The 11,920-nt window shown below is 39.1% G+C and overlaps 1 protein-coding gene across 1 annotated transcript in view; it reads right to left on the bottom strand.

Annotated features, from left to right (window-relative positions):
- cntnap2b (contactin associated protein 2b) overlaps positions 1 to 11,920 on the bottom strand; it is a 61,555-nt gene that overhangs the window by 36,473 nt on the left and 13,162 nt on the right. The window contains exons 3-6 of the mRNA XM_017439939.3: positions 11,206 to 11,399; positions 4,894 to 5,041; positions 3,660 to 3,863; positions 3,197 to 3,384 (exon numbers count right to left, since the gene is read on the bottom strand). Of these exons, the coding sequence (XP_017295428.1) occupies positions 3,197 to 3,384; positions 3,660 to 3,863; positions 4,894 to 5,041; positions 11,206 to 11,399 (734 nt within the window). The remainder of the gene's footprint in view (positions 1 to 3,196; positions 3,385 to 3,659; positions 3,864 to 4,893; positions 5,042 to 11,205; positions 11,400 to 11,920) is intronic.

The raw sequence follows: 11,920 nt of genomic DNA, 5'->3' as shown, positions 1-11,920 counted from the left end.
ACACTTTGTTTTAACACTGGATTTTAACTACTAATAATATACATCCCAGAGTTACATAAACAGAATGTGACTCTATAAGTGTAAAATTAACTCTGCTTTTGCACAAAGTCTGCTAACACCAAAACATTTAACACTTTTGAATTTGCTGTGTACCTACATAAAAGCTAAATAATGCAAAATTGCCAAGAAAAATCTAAGAGAAACAAAACACTAATTAAAAGGTAAAAGTAGTAAAATAGTAAATTTTAGCTCAATAAATAAATAAATAAATAAATATCTGTAAAAATAACTGAGTTATAGACATGTTTGTGTTTTTTAAGGTCAGTTGGCTGAGGAGGTCATCTTGAATTGGGTTGGCTCCAAAGGTTAATCTGTTGTAAATGTCCATCCAATTTCTTAATATATTTTGCTAACAGTCATAGTTGATTCCAACAGTTAATGCCAAAGTTTTAGCCAAAAAATATTGTGCAATGCATAATGCTCTCAGAGCCATTTCTTGATATATGCAGATGCACTGGGTGCAGGACTTTCCTGTCCTGCTTGGTGGCTGCTCCAAACCACACTGATGGAGGAGAGCATTACTAATTTAACAACTGCTGTGTAAAAGTGGATTAAATGGTAAATGGCTTGCACTTATATAGCGCTTTATCTAGTCCAAGGACCCCAAACCGCTTTACACTACAATCATTCACCCATTCATCCACACTGATGGCACTAAGCTACATTGTAGCCACAGCTGCCCTGGGGCAGGCTGACAGAAGTGAGGCTGCCATCACACCGGCACCACCGAGCTCTCTGACCACCACCAGTGGGCAAGGCGGGTGAAGTGTCTTACCCAAGGACACAACGGCTGAGACAGCCGGAGCGGGGCTCGAACCAGCAACCCTCCAATTACAGGACAAACCCCTACCTCCTGAGCCACTGCCACTGCCACCCCCCATTAGCAGCTCCTGTGGCAGTCCAAACCCTCCCCAGGAGACGCAGGAAGGACATCCTTTGCTGGGCCTTCTGGAGGATGGAGGAGTTTCAAGTCTCCCACCTCAACTCTTGGGAGAAGGTGGTTCCCAGGAACTTGAAGAAGTCCACAGGTGACACACAGTAGCTGGATATTGTTAGGGGAAGCAGTGATGGGAGGTGTCTCCTGAGGTCCACTGTTAGCTCCAGGATGTTCTGGCTGCACCAAAGCATCAGCCGCTCAACCTCCCACCGGTATTTAGACTCATCATCATCTTGAATGAGTCAGAAGACTGTGGGGCCATTTGCAAATTTCATGAGTTTAACAGCTGGGTGTGAGGCAGTGCAGTCATTAGTGTACAGGGAGAAGAGCAGTTGAGAGATGACACAACCCTGGGGGCACCAGTGCTTATGGTCAGTGTGTTTGAAGTGCCGTTTCCCATTCTCACTTGCTGTCTACTGTATGTAAGGAAGCTGGTGATTCACTGACAGATAGCAGGGGACACGCTGAGCAGAGGAACTTCGGAGGAGAGGATGTCTGGGATGATGGTGTTGATTGTCAGACAGAAGCCCACAAACAGGATGCTGACAAAAGTCCCTGGGTGGTCGAGGTGCTAGAGTATGTAGTGCAGTCCCATATTTACTTTATCATAGACTGACCTGTTTGCTCGGTAGGCTAATTGTAGGGGCTCCATCTGGAGCCCTGTGATGTCCTTCAGGTGGGCCCACACCAGTCGTTCAAAAGTTTTCATGACTACATATGTCTGAGCAACAGGCTTGTAGTCATTCAGACGGTTTCTTATGGACTGGGATGATGGCGGAGCATTTTAAGCAAGAGGAAAGTTATCTTAGTGGGGCAGAAAAAACTATAAAGGTAAGGCATTTGCTTGTGATGATGGGGGGAGGATGGGGGGAGGTGTAATGCTGAGTTTTTAGCAAGTTTGTTTATTTGTTCAGCAAGCTAGCTCAGCTAGCTTCAGGGAAGGGCTAGTTAGTTGGCCAAGATTTGTCTGCTCATAAACCCAGCTTCAGTGCTTGTTTCATGAAAGTTGGCTAAAATAAATCTGTCACATGTAAATGGACTGTAATATCCTGCCATGGGACTGACTGAAGTAGCTGACATTGTCAGGGGGGAAGGACAGGTAGACAGAACTACTGAGGGAGAGTGAGTGATAGCACAAGGGACACAGGGTGCAGAACGACAAAAGAAAACCAAACACTGGAGAAATAAACTAAACACGGGTCTGCTGACCGGCTGCTCCTGGTCATTCCCAAGTGTAAGCGCCTTCTGTTTTATAGACCTCTAAATGAAAGTATGCTACTGCTTTATAAATAACACTAGTTATTTAATAAGTGACTAACAGTATTAGACCTTTTGTTGAATATTTTGGACTACTGTGGCATTGGATTACTGCTAACTCAACTGAGTTAATAGCAGTCTCCTACTTTGCCACAAATATTGTGACAATACAGTTTGCTAATTTAAACACTCTTGCCTTCACTGCTACAGCTGAGTTAAGTTTTTGTTGTAGCACTTTGTTTTGTTCAAAAGAACCATAATATCACAAAATTAAGTGTCATATAAAAACAGAAAATTAATTTTAGTATGAGTGCCTTGTTACACAGTTTTATGTTTCCTTTAAAATACATCAAAAGTATTATTTTTTGTGTTGGTTTGTTTGCATTGTTGAACTTTAAATTAGATGCTGGTTTATTGTATTTTCTATATAGAACAGATCTATAATAGTCTATGTTGATTTCTGTTCATCAGGTGCAATGGCCAAACAAAGTCGAATAGATCCAAAATAGTCCTGAAGGGGTTGGTGTGTTACAGGTAAAGTTCATTACTAAGTCCAATGTAAGTAGGTCCCCAAATAGCATCTTGCATAGGGCCCCCACAAGGATAGAAACTGCACGTAATGCCTCAGTGTGCTGAGGATGATGCTCAGCTACTACACACACAATTTTAGCTCAATATTTGTAAAATTGGCTGAGTTGTAGCCATTTGTGTGATGTTAAGATCGCTTAGCTGTAAATCAGTTGTAGTTGTGGAAATGCATCCAGTAATTACTTTGTGAGAGTTTCAATAAAATCTGCCCACTGGTCCACTCACTCACACACACAGAAACACACACATTCGCAAAAACATTAATGGCTTTTGCATTTGGATGTTAATAAACAAACATCTCTGAATTGACAGCAAAGAAAATGAATTACAGTAGGACTCATATGGAGACTTTACCTCGTAGTCCAGGTCCAGGTGGTCAAATTCCCCATTGGTCCTAAATTGCTTTGTGTGGTGGTCCAGCGTGAAATTTATGTTTCTACGATAACGTTCAATAACAACGCTGTGCCAGTGACCATCATCTAATAAGCTGCCACTGCTCACAGAGGTGTGACCCTGAATGGAACCATAAATGGGACTACTTCCTGGAAAGGAGCAAGCACACAAACCCAGTAGCTCGTAAATGTTTTGTTAGCAGAGGATAGGATAGCAATGCATAATACAACCCAGTCAATATCTGATACCTGGTACTTAGTTGTTACATACTAGTATGTACCATGTACTTAGGTACCTACAGGGAAAGCGCTATATTATGAATTGTCTTATTACTTTATACTTACAGGGTATACACCAGGTAAAGACCTGGTATGAGCTGTATTATGTATTATTCAGGAGCTTATGAGAGAAAATTAAGAAGTACCTAAGTTGATGCTGAGCTGCAGTGTTGCCCTGTGAAGCTCCAGGGAAATATAGTCTCCCTGCTGTCCCTCTCCATGGAGCAAGACACCATCTCTGGCTGTGGTTCGAAACTTCAGAGAGCAAACATCTCTTGTCGTTTTCATCTTCTTACCCCTGAAACGGCTGGAGATTATGCCAATGCCATCAAAACTGATCACATCGGACCCTGAAAAAAAAAAAAAAATATATATATATATATATAAATCTGAGATCAATTACCCCCACAAAAATGCTTAATAACAAATCTAAAGGGATTTTTATATAATTTTCATCAATCCTGGGCATACTGTATTAATTATTCAGATACATATTTCAAACAGCAAAGTCTGTACACTATAAACAAACTGTAGAAGCTTGAAGTATAAATACAAAATATAATAATAAAAATACAACCAAATTTTAAAGTCAAAAGTCAAAGTGAAATTTATTTATATAGCACTTTTCAGCAGCAGGGCAGTACAAAGTGCTGTACAACATGTGAACATAAAAATACAGTCATAAAACACACACAACGATATTAAAGATATAGAGCTAAACATATTTAAAACATGAGACACAAAATAAGACTAAGTCGTACTAAAGATAAACCAAAGATAAATTGAGGAGAACCAAACTACAATATAACATAAACTAAACTAGAATTTAAAAACCTCAACCAAACAGAAGCCATGAAAACACACAGCCAATTTAAAGTTACATGAAAATACAGAGTAAAACTTATGTAAAACAAGTTAAACTAAATATTAACTGAAAATAAAAATAAATCGAGGACACAATATATGAAAATTTAACTGAATTATAGCTATTTTGTGTCTTCTAAGGTCAGTTGGCTGTAGCAACCATCTTGATTTTAGCTGGCACAGAAGTTAATCAGTTATAGAGTTATTTTGTTACACCTTTTGAGATAAATGAGATATTTCATTATGCTAATACCCCAAAATTATTTTTTCAGGTAAAAGATTCTAAATAGAACAATCGACAGATGCAAGAAGTACAGCAAAAGCTTGCTGATGAACTGAATGAAGTATATCAGGACACAAAAGTACTTCAAACATAAAAAGCACCTCTTGAGGTGCATCCGTCCACCTCACATACAAGAGACAGTTCTGTTAAATATTCTGAGACACAGTCTGCAAATTACAGACTGAAATAGGCTAATCAAATCATGCTTTCCTTTTGTGTGCTCTTGTACTTACAGTATGAGCAGCCATAGACCTCCAGACGGACTCCAATGCGTCCCTCCTTGCTCCAGACCACTGGTATGAAGCGGACGTAGCGGGCCAGGATGACATGGTCCAGCTTGTGTCGAACGACATCCTCAGCATTAACATTACCCACAAATGTCTGAAACATGTGGACCACAAAGAAGTTTAAATATTTCTTCATAAAAACAGAAGAATAAAAGAGGCCTCAGTAGACTACAACCCCAATTCTGAAAAAGTTGAGACGTTGTGTAACATGTAAATAAAAACTGAATGCAATGGTTTGCAAATCTCATAAACCTGTATTTTATTCATAATAGAACACTGTAAACATTGCAAATGTTTAAACTAACTCACTGTAGCATTGTTAAGAAAAAAGGAAGGTAATTTTGAATCTGATGGCAGCAACACATCCAAAAAGTTGGGACAGGCGCAACAAAATGCTTTAAAAGTAAGTGGTGCAAACAAAAACAGCTGAAGGAGAATTTTGCAATTAATTAGCAGGGTTCCCCCCAGAAAAGAGGCTAAGCCTGGTGGTAGGTGGCCATTCGCCGGCCGATCACCGCCCGACCATGATTTAGTAAAAAAAATGGTTAAAGTTGACAGGAAAGTTGAAAATATGGCTATTTATTATGTGATATTGTAAGATATTTGTGCCAAATATTTACAAAACTACAGTTTTTCAAAAAGGCTCTTTTGAAATACTTTTTAAAGCAAAAATACAATTAAAATAAATATTATTTCATTGCACCGAATTTGAATCCTAATTTAAGTCACATTTACAAATAAATTAAATGAACATAAATGAAAAAGTGCAAACAAAGCACCAACACATGTCTCACTTCCAGGCCAATGAATAATAACAGAGAACTCTGAAAAACAGACAGATGCTGTCCTGTACTGTGCTTTTTATGACACAGGCTGGATGTTGGACATCTAATGTTGAATTCAATAGCATCATTTTACTGGTAAACAAGGATATTTTCACTAAGTACAAAACATGCTTACCATATTCAGTCTTGTAAAGCCACCTGCTGAATTTCAGCTCAACTAACCATTTTTGGTTAAACCCACTCGTCCCATGTTTATTACTGTGGCTCTGACAACATGCTAACTCCAGGTAGCTGAAGGAGGCTCGGCCTCAGGGCTCATTAGAGTCCCGCAGGGCTCCGTGAACAGCGAGCGGACCTGAGCACACGGTGGAGACGTTTATACTTGGTGCTTACGTCGGAGCAGTATTCTCCAAAAGACGGGGGGCAGTACGCTACGTAACCAGTGGAAATACGGAAAAAAAAAGATAGCAGATGGTTGTCACATCAAATATGGCAGCACCTATTCATGAGGAAGAGCTGTTGTGTTTCTGGCTGTGATACAGAGAGGATGTTTAAACTTAAAGCATTCAGTTTGACTTTCACTGATTTATTTGCTTTAGTTATGATTCGCCCATCATAGAACTAATATTTCTATAAACACTCCTTTTTATCGGCTGCAGCAGTAATCTCCTTCCATGAGTTTTGAACCGTTTGATTTTTTTTGTGATCTCTCACAGAGGGATCATATAAATGCTGATACAGGTGAACCAGCTCCACTGGAGCACTAAAACCTTCCATTTTAAATGGAGCACGACACGCGCGGTCCGCCCCAAGTTACAAAAGGTGCACAACGTGACACCGCGCGGGACCGTGCAGGGGTGGGGACAGTGAAATGCGTCACTGTAGGCACACGTACCCTCGCACGGTGAGGTAGATAAAGGTAGCGGTTTTGGGGGAGTGTGTGGAAAAAAAACATGTATAAAAAATTACGTATTTATAATAAACAAGCAGAGCTTAGCCTGGCGACTGGGTCAGCAAAGTCTGGCGGTCCACCAGGATTATAATACACTGGAGGAAACCCTGATTAGGGTAATTGCAAAAGAAAACTGAAAAGTCAGAGGACTGGGTATAAAAAAAGGGCATTTTTTTAGGCTAAGGGTAAGTCTTTTGATTGCGATGAACCCAAAATGAAGACGTGACATTGAGTTTGAAAACAAAAATGATTTTTTTTAATAAACAAAAAGCTAACGTGGCAGCAAAACTTACAAGAAAGCTTAACACAGAAAATCATGAAGAGATCACAGGGGACCACAAGGGGCAAACCTGACTGTGGTGAGGACCAACAATGAACCAGCCGAAATGAGATCCAACGGAACAGAATATATAGGCTGGGGCTGATGAGGAAGTTAGACACATATGACTGATTACAAACTGAGAGTGGGTGTAGATAAGTGTGGCAGGCTGACATGGAAAAGTACTGAGGAAGTTGAGTGAGGGTGAATGAATAATGGCACAGAGAACACTAGAAAACAAAAACAAGAAATACACAAGAATAATTCTAATAACAGAGAACAGAAAATGGCTAAAGATCTAAACAAATAGGAAAACAGATAACAGAATATTAAAACAAAGATCTCAAAAGATAACAATAATCAAGAAAAATCAACAAATTTAAAAAATAAAGTCAAAGGTCCACATATAATAAAACAAAGAGATCATCATCAGATTCATCAGTCTTTAAAGAAATGTGTCTAAAACTGAGGAACAATTTCATAATAATTTTCCTCAAGAGCAAATTAGGAAAACTTTAAATATCCCATCATCAACAATTGATAATAATCATCAAAAGACTTCAAGATTCTAGAAAAATCTCTGAGCTAAAAGGTCAAGACTAAAAATCAATACTGGATGCCTGTGATCTTCAGGCCCTCAGGGGCCACTGCATTAAAAACAGGTCAGATTCTGTTCTGGAAATCACTGCACAAAACATTGTCTGTAAACAGTTCACTGTGCCATCCATGAATGCAGGTTAAAGCTCTATCATGTAAAGAAGAAGCCAGATGTGAACACCATCCAGAAACACTACTTTCTTCTGTGGAGGATGATACAGAGAGGTTGCATAGTTTACCAAGTATGGAAGAGGAAGGGTGACAAGAGTTATGTTCATGTGTTGAGAGAGCTGAGCACTTTCCAAAACAGTACTTAGAAAGGATATGTTAGGAAGGTTGTTAATAATGTTAAGACAGGTCCTGGAAAACAGTGGGTCTGTACTGGGTCAGCCTGATCTAGCGGCCTAGGCTGGTTTCCTGCAAATGACGTAGGAGTTATGTAAACTTTTTGATCAATCATGAACTGGTCAGAAATATGCAATACACACCAATGTATTTTGTCTGTATAAATATGCCCCAGATTCAAAGATGCTTTGGGATTTTGGGGTAAGATAAGCAGTTGTGTCAATAAATTCCCCGTGTATTTGGCTGAAATGTGATACGAGTCCCTGTCTATCATTTCGGTGTGAGAACTACCTTTTTTTCACCTACACTTCTCTAAACAACAGCTTATTTAAAATGGACTGAGGCAAAGTGGAAAGTTATTCTTTGGCCAGACAAATCAAAATCTGAGAAGAGGGACAATCTGACTGATACTCAGTGGACAGTTCAAAAGCCAGCCTTTTTGATGGTTCGGAGGTGCATTAGTGCCTCTGGCATGAGCAACAAACATATGGAAAGGAACCATCACTGCAGAAAAGTTAAAAAAGGTTTTAGAACAACATGTGCTCCCATCCATTTCCCATTGCAATGCCTTCCCTGAAAATCGGAAGGCCTTGCAAATTTGAGCCAGACAATGCTAAATTACGTAATACAGCCATTAAAGCAGCATGTCTTTGAAGTAAAAGAGTTGGGTGCTGAACTGGCCTGCCTGCAGTTCAGATTTTGAGCAACTGAAAACATTTTCCACATCATGAAACCAAAAATAATGATAATAAAAAAACAGGATTGTTGAACAGATGGAATCCCCATCAGACAAAAATGAAACAACATTCCCTCTAAAACCTCCAGCAGCTGCTCTCCTCACTTCCTGGACGTTTACAGTCTGTTGGTAAAAGAAGGGATGATTCACAGAGAAACATGGACCTGGAACAACTTTAAAGAGATGTGTTGCTGCCAATAAAGTCAAAATTATCTTTTTTTCTAAAGATTGTGCAATCTAGGAGTTAAAACATTTGATATATTTACTATGTTCCATAGTAAAAACAGAAAAAAATACAGGGTTTATTAGATTTCATTGCACCTTGTTTTTTATTTGCATTTTACAAGATGCCCCACAATTTTTCAGAATTGGGGTTGTACTTTCTATAATCAGATCTTTTAATTATTCTTTGCCTGTGGAAGAGACAAAAAGTCAGTAAAAACATCCTAAATATGATTAGAACGTTTTTCTGTTTATTTATTTATCTATTTTTTTAACATCAAATTTCAAACCCTCCTCCCTTATCTCGGCAAATCTGCAAAAATGACCCAAAAGAGACAATTAGAGTTAATTTAATGCAGTGATATGTTTTAGATTAAAAAATAATTATTATTTATAGCAATTATGTATAACAACCAGACAGAATGAAGCCACACTGTGGTGCAGAGAGTTTTTCCTCAGAGATCAACATGCACATTTAATTAGCTCTGTGAAATGCAACTGCTTCAGAATCAAATATTAATTGTTAAACATAGAATGTCAGATAAATTGAGCCATTTTACTTATTATGTTATTTGACCAATATCAGTGGAATGCTGTGATAGTTTCTTGTGTGCCCTGCTGAGCTCGCATGCGTCTATGCTGGCTTTAAACTATGACTGAGCTTGATACAGCAGCTTAGACACTGTACAGTGTCAACAAATTCTTGCTTTTTAAAATGTCATTGTTTACTGCTACATTACGGTTAATTAAGCCAGCATCAGTTAAGATTCCTACCTGACCTGACAATTGTCTGAGGTGACACCTGTCCTCTGAGATCCACCTGCTCTCCTTGGTGAATGCTCACTGCAGGTCATCAGGGAGATAAGTTGTTTTGAGACCTTTTTCCTGGAGGTTCCAACTTTCAAAACTATTGTGTTTTGTGACAATAAGGGCATCAATTTAGCTAACCACATGTCCATTCTCAGTGTAAGAAAGCTGCTTGAAGTTCCTAATATCAACTCAGAGCTGGTTGCACAGATCTGGTCTGTTTCTTGTCAAACGTTATGAGTAACTCCTGAGTTTAAACTGAAGTAATACAAAGACTTGTATTCTTTTTGTTCACAAATTCCCTATGTCTACAGTTTTAAGGAGAATGGGGATTGCCCATTTAGCCCCACTTAAAAAACAAAACAAAACAAACAAAACAAAAAAATTAAAGACACCTCTGCAAATCTATCACTAACTGTCAGTTGTTGAATTGAGGATAGTCAATTGAAAGATTTCAGTCAAGGTCAATTTATTTATATAGCACATTTAAAAACAACGAGGTTGACCAAAGTGCTTTATAAGCTGATTAAAAACCAACATGAAAATCCAACAATAAAGTCAATTAGGAGAATCACACATAAAAACCAACAGGTACAATAAAATAGGCTAAAAACAAGGAAACACCACAACCTAAAAGATCTGATGTCACTGAAACTGAACTTGAATTAAAAGCCAATGTAAAAAAGTGAGTTTTCAGGCAGTATTTAAAAAACTGTATAGACTCTGCAGTATGAATAACAAGAGGCAAGTTGTTCCAGAGACTAAGGGCTGCCACTGCAAAAGCCTGATCCCCTCTGTACTTTAATTTAACCCTCGGCTGCACTAAGAACATCTGACTAGAGGATCTCAGTGCTCTTTTAGTGTTATAAAAGTCAGGAAGTTAAGTTAAATAACTGAGGGCTAAATCATTAAAAATTTTAAAACTGAGTAGAAGAATCCTTAAAGCAATATGAAAATAAACAGCCAGTCAGTGTAAATCTGCTAAAACTGGAGTGATGCGGTCTTGCCTTTTAGTACCTGTTAGAAGATGCAGCAGTGTTCTGGACTAACTGCAGGCAATGTTGATCACCCAACCCTAGTAGAGTGGGCCCATACAAATAGTTGGCCCTGGCTGCTGGGAAACTAAAAAGATATCTAAAAAGTAACTTGTTTGTCAGCTGCAGCTTGATTGCAGCGTATATCTGTCAGGCTGTCAGAGAAAAGCCCGGACATTACAATTCCCAATAAAGAAGAACGAGCAGCTGTGTGCTTTACAATATCTTTGGAGTTTTCCATTTATCTCAGAATGAGGTACTAACAGTTGCACTAAGTTGAGTCTAACTCTGCTCACGTCAAGCACAAACATAAAAATTTGAAAGAGGTGTGCTGCGATTAGTGTGCCAAGCATGCAGTGAATGTAAAAAGTCACTGGTTGAATAGTTAGTATTATAATCATCAGGGTTTATTTACACTACAGTAATTAAGTGTTACCTCCAGAAAAACACTGACTTCTTACCCAGATGTTTCCATCCTGTAAATAAGGCCTCCAGTTGTTCTGTGTGTCACTGTAAAGCAGTTGGTACTGACTGGTCCAATCAGAGCTACTGTAACGACCCTGTGTTGCTATGGCAACCACTTGCTTCCGGGATCCAAGGTCTATCTGTAACCACTGGTAACGGTCCGTGTCCAAAGGTGACCAGCCTCCGGAACCTAGATTCATATGGGTTGTGAAGTTGGACAGGGTAAAAAAACAGGAGGCATAAAAAAACCAAACAAAACACTGAAGCAATAAATAAAAAAACAGGTAGCAATATGTAATACAGCCTACAAGATAGGTACATGGTACCTAAAGGGTGGGTTCTGGGTACATACACTGTAAGTACCACCAGATATGTACTAGGTGCTTTCAGCAAGTCTTTTGCTATATTTAACATTTAGGTAGCCTTTTGTTCATTTTACCTAGTGTTTTTTTTTTGGTTGTTTTTTTGTTATTTTAACTTTTAACTAGCATTTTGCCTCTTTAAGCTTTTAGCTGTGCAGGGGCGCCTCCAGAAAGCTTTCAAAGGAGCAGCTTAGATGGGAGCCACTAAAAATCTTGGGGTTTACCATCCATCCATCCATCCATTGTCTTCCGCTTATCCGGGGTCGGGTCGCGGGGGCAGCAGCCTAAGCAGGGAGACCCAGACTTCCCTCTCCCCAGCCACTTGGGCCAGCTCCTCCGGGGGAATCCC

Source organism: Kryptolebias marmoratus, linkage group LG20, assembly GCF_001649575.2.
Source record: "Kryptolebias marmoratus isolate JLee-2015 linkage group LG20, ASM164957v2, whole genome shotgun sequence".
Taxonomy (NCBI): domain Eukaryota; kingdom Metazoa; phylum Chordata; class Actinopteri; order Cyprinodontiformes; family Rivulidae; genus Kryptolebias; species Kryptolebias marmoratus.
The sequence above is the reverse complement of the archived record's forward strand: the minus strand, read 5'-3'. Positions and strand labels throughout refer to the sequence as shown.